The sequence below is a fragment of the Poromitra crassiceps genome (genome assembly GCF_964638095.1).
Source record: "Poromitra crassiceps genome assembly, chromosome: 18".
Lineage (NCBI taxonomy): Eukaryota > Metazoa > Chordata > Actinopteri > Beryciformes > Melamphaidae > Poromitra > Poromitra crassiceps.
The window spans coordinates 30,040,202-30,056,298 of NC_139636.1; the positions used below are offsets into that span (position 1 = coordinate 30,040,202).

Here is a 16,097-nt window from a genome sequence, read left to right on the forward strand (position 1 = left end):
TCGACATCCCTACTGACAATATTATATTTGTTGGAGCTGGTAGGATTGGATAGGACTAGTGGTTCTCAACCTTTTTACACCAAGTACCACCTCAGAAATGACCACCATAAGTATGAGAGGGAGGGAGCTCCATGTACCTCCAGTGGTACCTGTACCACAGGTTGAGAACCACTGATCTAGTGTATTGTATGGTATGTATGTATGTATGGTATGTATGTATGTATGTATGTATGGTATGTATGTGTGTACTGTATGTATGTATGTATGTATGTATGTATGTATGTACTGTATGTATGTATGTATGTATGTATGGTATGTATGTACAGTATGTATAAGGAAGCCACAGAGACAATAAGAACGACTAAGAACTACATTCAAAAGTGATAGCAAGGCATTTTGAACATGAGCTCACCAGGCACAGTAATTGGCCCATAGTGGGGAAAAGGTTTTACAGTGACTGGCTGCTAAAGTGAACCAACACAGAAGCTTTTGCAAAGTAGCACAACTTTCAACTCCAATCTCACAGCAACCTTTGAAGTTCAGTAACTTATGAGCGATGAGTATTAGGTGTCTTCCAATGGAGGAAAGAGGGAGGGAAGAGGTACTCACATCCTATACGTGCGATACATTATTCTGATCCGGAAAGGAAGGCAGGCAGAGTAAAGAGAGAGCGAGAGAGAGAGAGAGAGGAGGAAATCACACAGGAAGAGAGAGATGCAGGGTTAAGAGACAGGCAGGCAGACAGAGAGACGAGCCAGAGAGACATACAGACACAGAGGTTGGTTTCACACACAGGATTGTATATCTCTCCAAAGGGGATTTTCCTTTGAAGGGTTCAAGTGTCTCAGGTCTGTGAAAGCAACTCGACATGCAAAGAGTCAGTAAACTACAAGAGGAGCAAACAGATCATCCTGATCACATGACCTCACATTCTGTTTCAGTGGGCGGGAATACTTGGCTTGACGGACGACTCCTTCAGCCAATCAGCGTCGCCAAATCCACTCTTGAAGAATGGCGAAAACTCTACTAACATTAGGCTCGTTTGAGATGAGCAAATTCTGCGCAGATTCGACCAGCGCCTTGCTTGCCCCGTTGCATGATGGTTAGAAAGTTGTCCGACTTGCTCCGTCCTGCCCGACTGCGTGAGTCACGTGACTCTCGCGAGAGCGAGGCGGGCGCAGATTTGGAGCGAGGCGCCGCAGTTGCTCCCCACCAACTGCGCCGACTGTGGCTGACAGAGGATGACGAGAAACGCATCAAGCTGAGCGCCCATTGGTTCAACACAGGTGCATCACAAACCCACAGTGAAGTGTAGAAACTTCAATTTTATATCTATTCCAAGCTGTCACTCCATATTTTACATAAATACCACCTGGAATGCCTACATTAAAATTAAAATAAGGAATCTGAAGGGCTGTGTTATTTGAGCAGTGAGTGTGGGTGGCGCTAATGCATGTTTTAATTTGTTTACAAACCGCTGTTAAACAAAACTGTAGAAGAAGAAAAGCAGCAGGAAGTGTGCCGTCGGGGGTGTTCGACTTGTTGACGCCTCGCCTGACTGTGCTCGCCTGCTTTCCAGGCGAGGCGGCAGTCATCTCAAACGAGCCTATTAACGTATGTTGCTTCGGAATACGCCATTACTCGCTTGCCAGCGCCGTCCCTGATTGGCTGCTTACATGATCAATTACAGCGCAGGTCCCTGATTGGCCCGGCCGGCTCCATTCAAATTTCTGGAAATGGCTGGGGCGGGTGGAAGTCCAAGCTGATCCATGGAGCGAAACAGAATCTGAGGTCATGTGATCAGGATGGTTTTACCGTGCTAGAAAACAGACAGACACAAAGTCCAACAAGTGGATGGTGTGAATCTCACTGCCGTCAACTCACAACAGTTCATCCACAGCGTGTAGAAATCTGTTATGGCTCTGACAGTCAGATTGAAGAGGTGGTTGGTTGACAGAATGGCAAACATGCTTATGAATAGTAGTAGTTTGGTCATTTGGGGGTATTTTTTACAGTGTTTTCATTGCACTGCACAAAACTGGGCTGAGACATGTTAGTAGAAGAATGAGCCGTTTCTCATGTGGCTTCAGGACAGTTTGCTTCCACTGTCGCTTCAATCAGATGTGAATGGAGGCATCCAAAAAGTTTAGAACTGGGGTGGGTGATACCATCCAAAAAGTTTAGAACAGGGGTGGGTGATACCATCTAAAAAGTTTAGAACAGGGGTGGGTGATACCATCCAAAGCAGTTCAGAACATGCTTTTTGTGTTTATTATATTGCCTACATTCCTGTCTCTAAAATGCATTTTATGCACCCCTCTCATTCACTAAATACATGATATTGTATTTAGTTTGTAATAGGGCTGAAACAATTCCTCGAGTTACTCGAATAATTTGATTATAAAATATGATTGAGGAAAATTATATTCGCCTCGACACGGCATTTAGACCATAGACTGTATATTTAGTCTGTGTTTCAGCATTTAGACCATAGACTGTATATTTAGTCTGTGTTTCAGCATATAGACCATAGACTGTATATTTAGTCTGTGTTTCAGCATTTAGACCATAGACTGTATATTTAGTCTGTGTTTCAGCATTTAGACCATAGACTGTATATTTAGTCTGTGTTTCAGCATATAGACCATAGACTGTATATTTAGTCTGTGTTTCAGCATTTAGACCATAGACTGTATATTTAGTCTTGTGTTTCAGCATTTAGACCAAAGACTGTATATTTAGTCTGTGTTTCAGCATTTAGACCATAGACTGTATATTTAGTCTGTGTTTCAGCATTTAGACCATAGACTGTATATTTAGTCTGTGTTTCAGCATTTAGACCATAGACTGTATATTTAGTCTGTGTTTCAGCATTTAGACCATAGACTGTATATTTAGTCTGTGTTTCGCACAGACGCTTATTAGTGTGGCACAACATGCTTCCGTTGTGGAAGATGAGGTTACAAACGGCTGCAAAGTGGAGAAAAAAAGAGAAAACAGCGAAGAAACTGGCCAGACGGGCCAGAGAAAACGACAGAATCTGTCTAAGGTTCGGGATCTTTTTAAGCTGAAAAAGAGTGTGTCTATTGACAAACATGTATTGTAGGTTCCAGGAGGTCCTAAAATGTGGTACAGCTTGCTTTCTAAAGGGATCACTAACTGTTTTGTATCATCTAAGGTTACCCCCCCCCCCCCCCCCCCCAATAGCCCTGAGCCCTGAGGTGGCCTACTTGAGTTTGTTGGGGTCCTCCCTGCGGAGGAAGGTGCCGTTGTTAGTTGGAGGTTCTCGCTGGGACCTCTCTGGTGCGCTCTGCTTAGGCGGGGCAGCGGGAGTCTTCTTGGCTGAACGCTTGATCCTCTCCTCCAGCATGCTCAGCTCTTTCTCTGATAACTGGGAAGTGCAGAAAGAGAAGGAAGATAGCAGGGAGCTCAGGACCGGAAATCAACCTTTACGCTTATTTCTCACTAACAAACATGCAGACTGATCATCAGCATCACTAGACCCTTTCATGTATGGTAGTTTCAATTAAACAACGCAGCCTAGTGGTTTAATTAGTCAAGCATGTGGTCATTTTGCATGATTAGCCTTCATAAAAGCCCACAAAAAAGGTTTTGGTTTGAGAGAACTAAATATTACGACACTAATAATGTGAGGAAATTGCATTTTCTTTGTGTTTTTGTGTGCATCTCCATTCATGTAAGGTATCACAGTATGATGTTTACCAGACAATTGGACTCGAGTCATAGGGACTCGGACTCGAGTCGAGTCGAGTCGCAAATTTGACGACTTCCGACTCGACTCGGAAGGTAAATACTTGAAACTCGACTCGGACTTGGAAGAAAATGACTCGAAACTCCAGCTGGGCGTACGCCTAGGTTTACACGCTACGTCCGATGTAGAACTCAAAGTTACGACTAACTTAATTTTATGACTAGTGCACCCTGTATGCGCTGCGTCTGTGTATGGAGCAGGCGTAAAAGTTACACCCAAATGCGTAGCTACTCACTGACAGCTGTCTCATCTTGATCTGCGCGTGATGCGGCCGGAATCTTCTCCAAAAATATCGATCGATATGTGCTGTAAATAGACGAAAGCTGATGCGTCGGAAGATCTTTCAATTTCTTCCTGACTTCGTCAACTGCCCGCAGTGCGCAGTCTGCCATCGCATTCAGTACTGATTGCACTTGTGATCAAACTGCTTGTGTTGGCGCTGTTAAATTGAGCTGTGAGAACGTTTCTATGCTTTGAATACAACTCTATAAGTTTGAGCTGAGTTGGAGCTGTCTGTCAGCTGTCTTGAGCTCGTCTGAGAGAAGTGTGTTGCTTGGCAACAAGCACGTATTAACGTGAACGCGCACGTCCGCAGCCTAAATAATCTCTGCCTTGTCATTTTCTCTAACCTGTGACTCGACTTGACATAACCTGTGACTCGAATCGAGACTTGACTTGAAATAACATTGTGACTTGACTTGACTTGACTTGCCGACAAAAGGAAAGACTTGGGACTTGCTTGAGACTCGGGACCAATTGACTTGAGACTCGCTTTGGGACTCGGATCAGAGGGACTTGGACAATTGTCTGATGTTTACTATGTTGTAGGTTTTGTATCCGCTTGACACCTTATATTTCATGTTAACATATGACCATCAACTTCATATGAGCTGGCATTATTTATGAACTACTGTATATTATAATGTATTATAACATCTTTTATTCTTATACGTATTTTCATGTCTACTGCTTTTAAAGCACTTTTGAAAGCACACTGAAATTATGAGCAATGACACCACACATTACCTATGATGTTTGCAATGGCTATAGTATCTATCTATACCGGTATATATATTTTATTCTTGAAGAATATCTCAATATCAATGAGACTACCTAAACTTACACACACACACACACACACACACACACACACACACACACACACACACACACACACACACGAGTAGACCAGTGTAGAGGTGCACACAGTACAGTCCTGCGATAACCGCATCACTCTTACGTTTCCTACGAGTTTGTAGACTTGCTCCCCGCAGACGTTGTAGACTGCCACCACGGTGTTGAGGGCAGCGTTGCGCACAGATGTGTCTCTGTCTCCGATGTGGACGGCGATCTCCTTCAAACACTTGGCAGGAGTCGGCTGGCATACATTCATCCCATAGCCCTCTATCAAGCAGCCCAACTCCTCAAGACATTCTGGGGAGAGGGGGAGGGAGGAAGAGAGACAGCCAGAGAAAGAGAGAGAGAGGGGGGGGAGGGAGGAAGAGAGACAGCCAGAGAGAGAGAGAGAGAGGGGGGGAGGGAGGAAGAGAGACAGCCAGAGAGCGAGAGAGAGAGAGAGAGGGGAGGGAGGAAGAGAGACAGCCAGAGAGCGAGAGAGAGAGAGAGAGAGAGGGGAGGGAGGAAGAGAGACAGCCAGAGAGAGAGAGGGAGGAAGAGAGACAGCCAGAGAGAGAGAGAGGGGGGGGGGGGGAGGGAGGGAGGAGAAACAGAGAGAGAGAGAGAGAGAAAATGAATACCCTCCATCCAACAAACAAAGAACCACCAGTGCTAGCGATGGGTTGGCGTTGGTGTGACGGCAGCGAGAGCAAGCGCGTGACAGACAGATGGTTCATTCACTCACCTGACAGGTACTTTTTGAAAGTGCCCCCCCTTTGAAACGGTTTCCCAGATGGTGATGTGAAAACAAACCATCTGACAGCATCAGGTTGAACTTACCAGCTCTTTGTTTGGAGTTCTTGGACTTTGTTCCGTCCATGAGGAAAGGAAAGGTCTTGGACGCTGGGTAGACTTTACACAGCATGGTCAATATAGTCCGTACATCTTTACGGACCACATCCTTGGACTCCCCGACCTGGAGAAGAGAGGAGCGGTGGCCATTTTGAACACAACACTTATGATTAGGACAGCTTGAGGTTCTATCACATGTGATTGAAGGCCACTTGCTAACCTTGAGGATGAGGTAGGGGACGAAGGAGTTGGCCTCATACTCGCTGAGGTGGAAGCTCTGTCTGCTCAGCATGGCAAACAGCAGCTTCAGATACTCCAGCACCTTCATGAGCACTGTGGTGTTGGTGTCAAAGAACCTGAGCGTGAACCACTTCAGCACCAGGTCCAGACAGCTGATGGTGGCCTCACTCTCGCCCTCCAACCTCTGTCAAACACATGGACACAGCCACCGTCACATGACCCCATTGGTTTGTGGACCCTGCTCTTTAACCCATTGCAGCATTTGCGTGTATATCCCTCATTTGTGTGTGTATCCCTTTAAGACCGTGTGACGCGGTTCGCGGTCTTAAAGGGATACACACACAAATGCTGCATCAGGTATCAATGGGTTAAGCCTCGGGCTTGGCATTTTGGCCGTCACCATCTTGCTGTTGTTGTTATTGTTTTTTGCCAGACAGAGATGCAGCGGCCAAGTGCCCATTCAATGAACTGCAGTGTTTGGTACTTCCGCATTGGCCTCATTTTTCAGAAGCGAAGGTTGGGGCTTGTGTCAAACACACACACTGAGTGACATTCTTTACCAATTCTGACTGACTAGCACTTTGTAGAAGCCAGGAGTGGCCAACCTCACCTCCCATCATCTGTGTCTATCCCTGTGAGGCAATCTGGAGCTCATAAGAGACACACGCACAAGAACACCCCCACACACACAAGAACACACCCACACACACAAGAACACCCCCACACACACAAGAACACACCCACACACACAATAACCTACCCACACAGAGGAGTCCCTACCTCTATCATGACTCCTATAGCCTTGACTTGTCTCTGGAAGTCGAAGTGGTAGAGCTCCTCCATCAGCCATTTGGCGAAACAGGTGGTCATCTGGGTCTTGAGCTGCTCCACATACTCGTCACGCGGAGTGATGAAATTCCACTTCAAGATCTAGACAAGGCACATCGGACAGAGGGGGGACAATTGATTTGAAGTCAACAGTATTTGTTGACATTTTGGCCAGGTCTTACTCGAAAAAGAGATCTTGGATCTCAAGTAATTTTCCTGGTAAAATAAAGGTGAAAAAAAAAAGAAAAAAAAAATCTAGTCAGTTTGTAATGAGAACAACTGGTCCTGGATCTGCTCCACATAGTCACAGGAACCTCAGGAAACTCACTTTCACTATTCCAAAAGGATAATCCAGAAGACGCCATTTGCTGCAATGACCCACTGGGTGCACGATGATGGTCAAAATGATAATCACGATTATTTTTGACCAATATTGAGATCACAATTATTTAACATGATTATTTGACTTTGGGAACATCATGCGTTTATTGAACAAGAAAAATGGCACTGGATTCTTTCAACTGTCATCTTCTACCAAGGAAAGTTTAAACAGACAAACACACCGGCTCTCTATTCTCGACTCGAGCTGAAACTACAAGCACACTACAGCGTGTTTGGGCTTAGGTGCAGGGGCGGAGCACACTACAGCGTGTTTGGGCTTAGGTGCAGGGGCGGAGCACACTACAGCGTGTTTGGGCTTAGGTGCAGGGGCGGAGCACACTACAGCGTGTTTGGGCTTAGGTGCAGGGGCGGAGCACACTACAGCGTGTTTGGGCTTAGGTGCAGGGGCGGAGCACACTACAGCGTGTTTGGGCTTAGGTGCAGGGGCGGAGCACACTACAGCGTGTGTGGGCTTAGGTGCAGGGGCGGAGCACACTACAGCGTGTTTGGGCTTAGGTGCAGGGGCGGAGCAAACTACAGCGTGTTTGGGCTTAGGTGCAGGGGCGGAGCACACTACAGCATGTTTGGGCTTAGGTGCAGGGGCGGAGCACACTACAGCGTGTTTGGGCTTAGGTGCAGGGGCGGAGCACACTACAGCGTGTGTGGGCTTAGGTGCAGGGGCGGAGCACACTACAGCATGTTTGGGCTTAGGTGCAGGGGCGGAGCACACTACAGCGTGTGTGGGCTTAGGTGCAGGGGCGGAGCACACTACAGCGTGTTTGGGCTTAGGTGCAGGGGCGGAGCACACTACAGCGTGTTTGGGCTTAGGTGCAGGGGCGGAGCACACTACAGCGTGTTTGGGCTTAGGTGCAGGGGCGGAGCACACTACAGCGTGTTTGGGCTTAGGTGCAGGGGCGGAGCACACTACAGCGTGTTTGGGCTTAGGTGCAGGGGCGGAGCACACTACAGCGTGTTTGGGCTTTGGAGGAGGGGCAGAGTGCACCACTGCGATGGAAAGGGGTGCGCTAGATTTATAACACAAGACAAAATGAGAGCAACATTGCTAAATGCAGTGCGGCACGTTTCATCTCCATTTTCTTGTTTTCATGATTGTGGGAAGCCAAAATCTTGATCCCGATTAATATTCGATTAATTGTGCAGCAGCTCTAACTGCCATTATTCAAGTTTCTTCAGCCAGTCCAGCACCTTGAGTTGCTTCTCCTCTTTGATCCTCTGCTCCTTGGCGTTGGGGATGAGGACGAAGATGGGTCCGGAGCGGTCCTCCTCATCCTTGACACCTTTGACCGGTGCTTTCTTACCTGCGGCACCCTGGGAGGGGAGGCAAAACCGCAATTACTACATACCGGTATAGAGAGTGTGTGTTTCTGTGTGTGTGTTGATGCTACAGTATGTTTTTTCTTGTGTACTTATGTTCAGGGTTCCCACACTTTCTTAAACATCAAATTCAATTACTTTTCAATTACTTTCAATGCCCAATTCCCATAGTTTGAGATATGGATCAAGGTTAATTGCCGTTACAACTCTTGAGAATGTTTATAATGAGAACTGTCAGGCTTTACAGGAGCTCACAGACAACAATTAAAAAGAGAGGCTTGAATGTGTGAAAACTTCTCAAATGTGCTGTTATAAGTGAAGTAAAAATTAAAAAAATAAAATATATTCTTGCACAAAATATATGAAATTCAAAGACTTTCAACCCATGTCTATTCAAGGCCTTGCCCCTGCACCCCCCCCCACCCCCACCCCCCCCCCCCCCCCACCCCAATTGACACATTTTCAAGGATTTCACAAACCCGTAGGAACCCTGTATGTTTTCTCATAGTGTGAATGTGTCTGTGATGGTATACAAAGGTATGTAAGGGTGATGGACAGTGATGGTATACAAAGGCCTGTAAGGGTGATGGACAGTGATGGTATACAAAGGCCTGTAAGGGTGATGGACAGCGACAGTAGAAGCAGGAGACATGGAGAACATGGAGCGCTTATGACAAAGAGAGCCTGGTGCAAGTTGTTTGGTGTAAGATGATCGAACATGTAAGGGGACATTCACACCAAAAGCGCTTTTTTCAGTCAGAAGAACGCTATGAAAATCATGTCGAGAGCGCTTCCATTGTGCACAAAACACCGGGCACGGAGCGGTTTTTTTGGGCTCCGTTTGTTTTCCCCTGTAGTGGCGTGCAGTACAGATCAGAACACAATGACCACAGCCAGCTAGTTTTGTCTGTTTGATGTTGTTCACTGTCAACACGAAAGCCAGATTATTGCCAATTCTGGCAGCAGCGGAGGTTGAACATCCCTCGGGAGGAGAAAAGGTAGGCGGAGTGAAAAAGACGAGCAGGGCGCTTTTCCTCTAATGTTCAACTTTTTTCAGCTTTAAAACGCCCACAGCGCTCCTCCCAAAAACAACAGACGCCACCAGCGCTGAAACGCCAGGTGTGTTCATTAAAAGAGGAGCGCGTCCTTACATAGAGAATGAATTGCAGAAAGACGCTGGCAGCTCCAAAAACGCTTTTGGTCTGAATGTCCCCTAAGAGTGCAGAAATGCTGATGTGATGTTGTTCCAAAACATGCCACACACATAGACACAATCATGCAGTGATGTGATCTCCCGTGCTTTCTGCCTGCTTTTCCTAGGCAGTGATGTGGTCTCCCCTGGTGTCTGCCTGCTTTTCCTAGGCAGTGATGTGATCTCCCCTGGTTTCTGCCTGCTTTTCCTAGGCTGTGATGTGATCTCCCCTGGTTTCTGCCTGCTTTTCCTAGGCAGTGATGTGATCTCCCCTGGTTTCTGCCTGCTTTTCCTAGGCTGTGATGTGATCTCCCCTGGTTTCTGCCTGCTTTTCCTAGGCAGTGATGTGATCTCCCCTGGTTTCTGCCTGCTTTTCCTAGGCAGTGATGTGGTCTCCCCTGGTTTCTGCCTGCTTTTCCTAGGATGTGATGTGATCTCCCCTGGTTTCTGCCTGCTTTTCCTAGGCAGTGATGTGGTCTCCCCTGGTTTCTGCCTGCTTTTCCTAGGCTGTGATGTGGTCTCCCCTGGTTTCTGCCTGCTTTTCCTAGGCAGTGATGTGATCTCCCCTGGTTTCTGCCTGCTTTTCCTAGGCAGTGATGTGGTCTCCCCTGGTTTCTGCCTGCTTTTCCTAGGCAGTGATGTGATCTCCCCTGGTTTCTGCCTGCTTTTCCTAGGCATGCATGTGATCTTCCCTGGTTTCTGCCTGCTTTTCCTAGGCATGCATGTGATCTTCCCTGGTTTCTGCCTGCTTTTCCTAGGCAGTGATGTGATCTCCCCTGGTTTCTGCCTGCTTTTCCTAGGCAGTGATGTGATCTCCCCTGGTGTCTGCCTGCTTTTCCTAGGCAGTGATGTGATCTCCCCTGGTTTCTGCCTGCTTTTCCTAGGCAGTGATGTGACCTCCCCTGGTTTCTGCCTGCTTTTCCTAGGCAGTGATGTGATCTCCCCTGGTTTCTGCCTGCTTTTCCTAGGCAGTGATGTGGTCTCCCCTGGTTTCTGCCTGCTTTTCCTAGGCAGTGATGTGATCTCCCCTGGTTTCTGCCTGCTTTTCCTAGGCATGCATGTGATCTTCCCTGGTTTCTGCCTGCTTTTCCTAGGCATGCATGTGATCTTCCCTGGTTTCTGCCTGCTTTTCCTAGGCATGCATGTGATCTCCCCTGGTTTCTGCCTGCTTTTCCTAGGCAGTGATGTGATCTCCCCTGGTTTCTGCCTGCTTTTCCTAGGCAGTGATGTGATCTCCCCTGGTTTCTGCCTGCTTTTCCTAGGCAGTGATGTGATCTCCCCTGGTTTCTGCCTGCTTTTCCTAGGCTGTGATGTGATCTCCCCTGGTGTCTGCCTGCTTTTCCTAGGCTGTGATGTGATCTCCCCTGGTGTCTGCCTGCTTTTCCTAGGCAGTGATGTGGTCTCCCCTGGTTTCTGCCTGCTTTTCCTAGGCTGTGATGTGATCTCCCCTGGTTTCTGCCTGCTTTTCCTAGGCTGTGATGTGATCTCCCCTGGTTTCTGCCTGCTTTTCCTAGGCAGTGATGTGGTCTCCCCTGGTTTCTGCCTGCTTTTCCTAGGCAGTGATGTGATCTCCCCTGGTTTCTGCCTGCTTTTCCTAGGCATGCATGTGATCTTCCCTGGTTTCTGCCTGCTTTTCCTAGGCATGCATGTGATCTTCCCTGGTTTCTGCCTGCTTTTCCTAGGCATGCATGTGATCTTCCCTGGTTTCTGCCTGCTTTTCCTAGGCATGCATGTGATCTTCCCTGGTTTCTGCCTGCTTTTCCTAGGCATGCATGTGATCTTCCCTGGTTTCTGCCTGCTTTTCCTAGGCAGTGATGTGATCTCCCCTGCTTTTCCTAGGCATGCATGTGATCTCCCCTGCCTTCTGCCTGCTTTTCCTAGGCAGTGATGTGGTCTCCCCTGGTGTCTGCCTGCTTTTCCTAGGCAGTGATGTGATCTCCCCTGGTTTCTGCCTGCTTTTCCTAGGCAGTGATGTGATCTCCCCTGGTTTCTGCCTGCTTTTCCTAGGCAGTGATGTGGTCTCCCCTGCCTTCTGCCTGCTTTTCCTAGGCATGCATGTGATCTCCCCTGCCTTCTGCCTGCTTTTCCTAGGCAGTGATGTGGTCTCCCCTGGTGTCTGCCTGCTTTTCCTAGGCAGTGATGTGATCTCCCCTGGTTTCTGCCTGCTTTTCCTAGGCAGTGATGTGATCTCCCCTGGTTTCTGCCTGCTTTTCCTAGGCAGTGATGTGGTCTCCCCTGCCTTCTGCCTGCTTTTCCTAGGCAGTGATGTGGTCTCCCCTGGTGTCTGCCTGCTTTTCCTAGGCAGTGATGTGATCTCCCCTGGTTTCTGCCTGCTTTTCCTAGGCATGCATGTGATCACCCCTGCCTTCTGCCTGCTTTTCCTAGGCATGCACATGTCCTGCGCTCTCATGATCAGTGTGTTGTCATTGTCACCGTAATGCTGCACAGTGGATATAGATATGTGGCTCTACCTTTGCATTTAGGTTGATTTTCTTCTGGACATTCTGGACATACAAGCTTAAAACAGATGTCTATGTTGATAATATTATTTAATCCAACACTGTGCACTGCCAATATGGATTTATTTTGAATGATTCCGTGATATATTGGTCCCCGGTGGCAGTATTAGTGTTTAGACAGACTCAGAGTTAGACCTGGCTCAGGGTTAGACCCGGCCAAGGCGAGGCAGAGTCAAGCTGGAAAGAAGCCAGATAGGGGTTAGCGAGTGTCTGGGAAAACAAGTGTCCGCTGTGAAACTCTGTCCAGGTCTGGTGCTCATCTCTACAACGGCCCACAGCAGTTTCTAGCGGGTTTAAAGGCACATAGCAGGGCGTAGGTGACGTGTGGAGACCTTTAGGACATAACAGGGTGTAGGTGACGTGTGGAGACCTTTAGGACGTTCTCTTATTTACCCTCGTATCAGGGAGCTGGGATGCGACACTACAAAAAGTAGGGATACTCTATGGTGGGATTTTCCACACATCATGTCTGTCTGTTCTTTATTGGGCAGTTTATTGTTCAAATTAATAAGAAGAAGTAAAAGTTGAATATGTGAAAACTTGAAGCATTAACTATTGATATTCACATTGTAATGTAGATAAATCCCATAATCCTCTATTGGTATGCAAATCAATTTAGATGACGTTTCACATTGGGAGAATCTACTTCAGTTTGTATACTGCTGCTATACAGTGATCTCTAATTCACCATGTAAACAAAACAAAAAGTAGAACGACCGCACCGCGGATATATGCCTCCGCCAACAAGTCCGCAGTCGACATGCATGTCTGTCCAGACTTGGACGTTTGAGCCAAATGTGAAGAAATGTGGTTAGCTAGCAGCATGTAGTGTAGTGGCTAGTAGTATTAACATGAATTGCTTTGCTACAAGAGCTTGCTGGCTTCCGTCCTGGTAAAAAAAAAAAAAAAAAACACGGCCTAGATGGTGCCAGAGATGTGGTTGCTTGGAGGCTTGTGAGGATGTTGTGTCAAAACACAACAACAACACATTCTAGGCGTGGGACATGGAGATGGTGTTTCAGAGTTAGTCATTTCGAGCTCGAACCGAAACAGAGTTTCACCATGAAGACACTTGTTACACCTGTATCTACCTGCTGACCGCCAGCAGCAGCCTTCCCTTTGCCAGGAGGCTTTTTACTACATGCTGCATTACTGTCCTTGTCCACTGAGGGAGGGGGAGGAGCAGCTTCTTCAGAAGGGGAGGGGAGCTGGGCAGGTAGAAAGAACCACATCACAATGACACTTCATGGTAATGAAATAACAAAAACACAAGAGGGGAAAATAACATGTATGTGTAATATGCACAACCATAATAACATGTATGTGTAATATGCACAACCATAAATAAAGGAGGACAAATCTGCCAGCTCTTGTTTTATTTGCTCTGGCAGATGTGTCTGTTCCCCCTCGACCAACTCACATTTGCAAAATGCAAAATGATCTGGCGATAGGGGTGTCAACGTACGTGTATTCGTCCCGTGACGTCACGGTATGGGCATCACGGTTCGATGCGTGCAGCTACACGAAGAATACGTCAAATCCAGAAGGCGGCGGTAAAGCCTCTAAACGCTGTTTGAACGCCACAAACGCCACAGAAGAAGACACACTAACACAACACAAGAGCCATATGAAATCCACGTTCATGGAATGGATGGAACGTTTTGTGGAGAAGAAACATGACCGGGGGTCGCTCCAGCGTGTTTACAAGCCGTACGTCGCTTCCATGCTACTTCACAAAACCTCAACAATATTAAAGCGTCCAGCTGCTCCCCCTTTAGCGTGGTGAAAAAAGCTAAGAAATTCCGCACTAAGCCCTGACTTCAGTGCAGACCAGTATCCTAATGACCTTATGACTCAGACGATAAGCTTTTTTACAAACTTGTGTACAATAAAGATTTAAAGTGGGGGGGAAATGCCTTTGCCCTGTCAAACAGCTAGAATACAGACATTTGAGAGGGAGGCGCGCCTCACACTTTGAAAACCGCTGCTGTAGAGTAACACTTTTTTGTGTGGATTGCCTAAATCTTATTAAATTGTGGACATTTATTCATTCCCACTTATTAGACACTATTTCTGATGGTAAAATGAGCGTAAAAAGCAAAACACAGAATTCAGAAAAATTTAAATGGGGGGAAAAAAACGGCATTTGGGATTTGTTGCTTTCCCCCCCGTTGTACCGAATTCGTACCAAACCGTGACCCCGAAACCGAGGTACGTACCGAACCGTGACCCCGAAACCGAGGTACGTACCGAACCGTGACTTTTGTGTAGCTCGACTTTTGTGTACCGTGACACCCCTATCTGGCGATGTCAGGCTAGGACTGCCAGCAAATGAAATAAAAAATAGTGTACATGTACATGTATATATGGATATGTACACAGGGAGATATCTTCTTGTGACTTTCTATACAGGGAAAACTAAATCAAATCTGATTCCACTCAATGTAGACGTTCCCTTACAAATGGTTGGAAAAATACCTGTTCCTGTGTACACATAGTAAATGTCACAAAGTCAAATAGTGTGTAAAGTAAAAAGTGAAGCTGAAGGATGTTCGTCCAGACAGACGTACCTTCTTAGGAGCCCCTCCTCCTCGGACCTTCTTGGTTTCAGGTTTGGAATCGACAGAGTCCTCACTGGCTGGCTGAGACCTGGAGCCTGGAGAGAGAGGACAGTCAGTGGTGCAATTTCATCTTGCTGGGCAATAAGAAATATTCTCAGATTTGGGTCCAAGAGACAAAATCTTATCAAATGAGGGACCATGGCTCTAATGTGGACTAAATGAGTGTCCTTTGTATGAAAAAGGTTGAGAATGAATGACTGCACTACACAACTGAGCAGACTGTCAAAAGAATAGATATCACACAGTGACTGACTGACACTGCAGAGGCACATAGGGACTTAGGGATGCAGGATATGGATTTTTTTTTCAGCTGATACCCGATAATGAGCTGCTTCTCATGGCCGATACCGATAAGATAACTGATAATCTCACATTTTTGTATTTTAAAAAGAAGTTCATAATAACCTATAGTTAGTTATGCACATAATATAAATTTCTCGTTATCTGCAAATAATTTATCGGGGATTCGGCCCGCTACATATTGTGCATCCCTAATTCCTATCTTCTTAACTCTAATTGTCAAGTTCTAGTCTGCAGATTTCAGTGGTTGCCCAGCCCACACGATTTGTCCAGATTTGAGACAGAAAAATCAAACATATTTGAAAGAATATCTTGACTGGATCGCGGACTCGCTCAGTCAGAAAGTCAAATCTAGTTTATAATTGGTGTAAAAGTTGTAAAGTGTGTTGTCAGACTGACCTGCTGCAGCCTTGCCTGTCCCTGAGCAGCTCTTTCCTCCCTCGGCCTTGGCAGGGCCGGCGGGCTTCGTAGGCATCACCACCCGGGCCTTCTCCAACATGGCTACCACTTGGTCCTTTGAGGCAGGCTGGAGGGAGACAAGGAGAGGCAGACATCAACTGCAGCAGACAGGACAGCAAAGCACTGTTAAAGCAGGTAAAAAAAAAAAAAAAAAAATACAGTTAGGACTCAAGATTCTTATGAAAACACCCCGAAAAAACAAACTTAAAACACGCCCCCAGGGCAGAAATATGGAGAAAAAGGTGGCATTATAATGCACATGTTAAAAAAAGTCACTTGGGCTACTGTACTTACTGTAATAATAATAATATACAGTCAATGTGTAGAGCAGAAAACTAACCAAAACACCAGATGGTCCGGGAGGGGAGGCTGGCCCGCGAGACTAAAGCTTAATTTATACTTATTATAAAGTGTCGCTCAGCACATGGTCGCAGACGAAAAAGAAAGTGTCGCTCATGGTGTTGCATTTATACTTCAGAGGA

At 46.7% G+C, this 16,097-nt stretch overlaps 1 protein-coding gene across 1 annotated transcript in view; it reads right to left on the reverse strand.

Moving 5' to 3' along the window:
• Window positions 1-16,097, reverse strand: part of LOC310793073 (cytoskeleton-associated protein 5-A-like) — a gene marked incomplete at its 5' end in the record, with an annotated part of 43,680 nt that overhangs the window by 13,467 nt on the left and 14,116 nt on the right. The window contains 9 exons of the mRNA XM_083654819.1: window positions 3,231-3,391; window positions 5,013-5,206; window positions 5,729-5,864; window positions 5,961-6,164; window positions 6,761-6,910; window positions 8,396-8,518; window positions 13,327-13,443; window positions 14,806-14,891; window positions 15,556-15,682. Coding sequence (XP_083510945.1) covers window positions 3,231-3,391; window positions 5,013-5,206; window positions 5,729-5,864; window positions 5,961-6,164; window positions 6,761-6,910; window positions 8,396-8,518; window positions 13,327-13,443; window positions 14,806-14,891; window positions 15,556-15,682 — 1,298 coding nt within the window. The remainder of the gene's footprint in view (window positions 1-3,230; window positions 3,392-5,012; window positions 5,207-5,728; window positions 5,865-5,960; window positions 6,165-6,760; window positions 6,911-8,395; window positions 8,519-13,326; window positions 13,444-14,805; window positions 14,892-15,555; window positions 15,683-16,097) is intronic.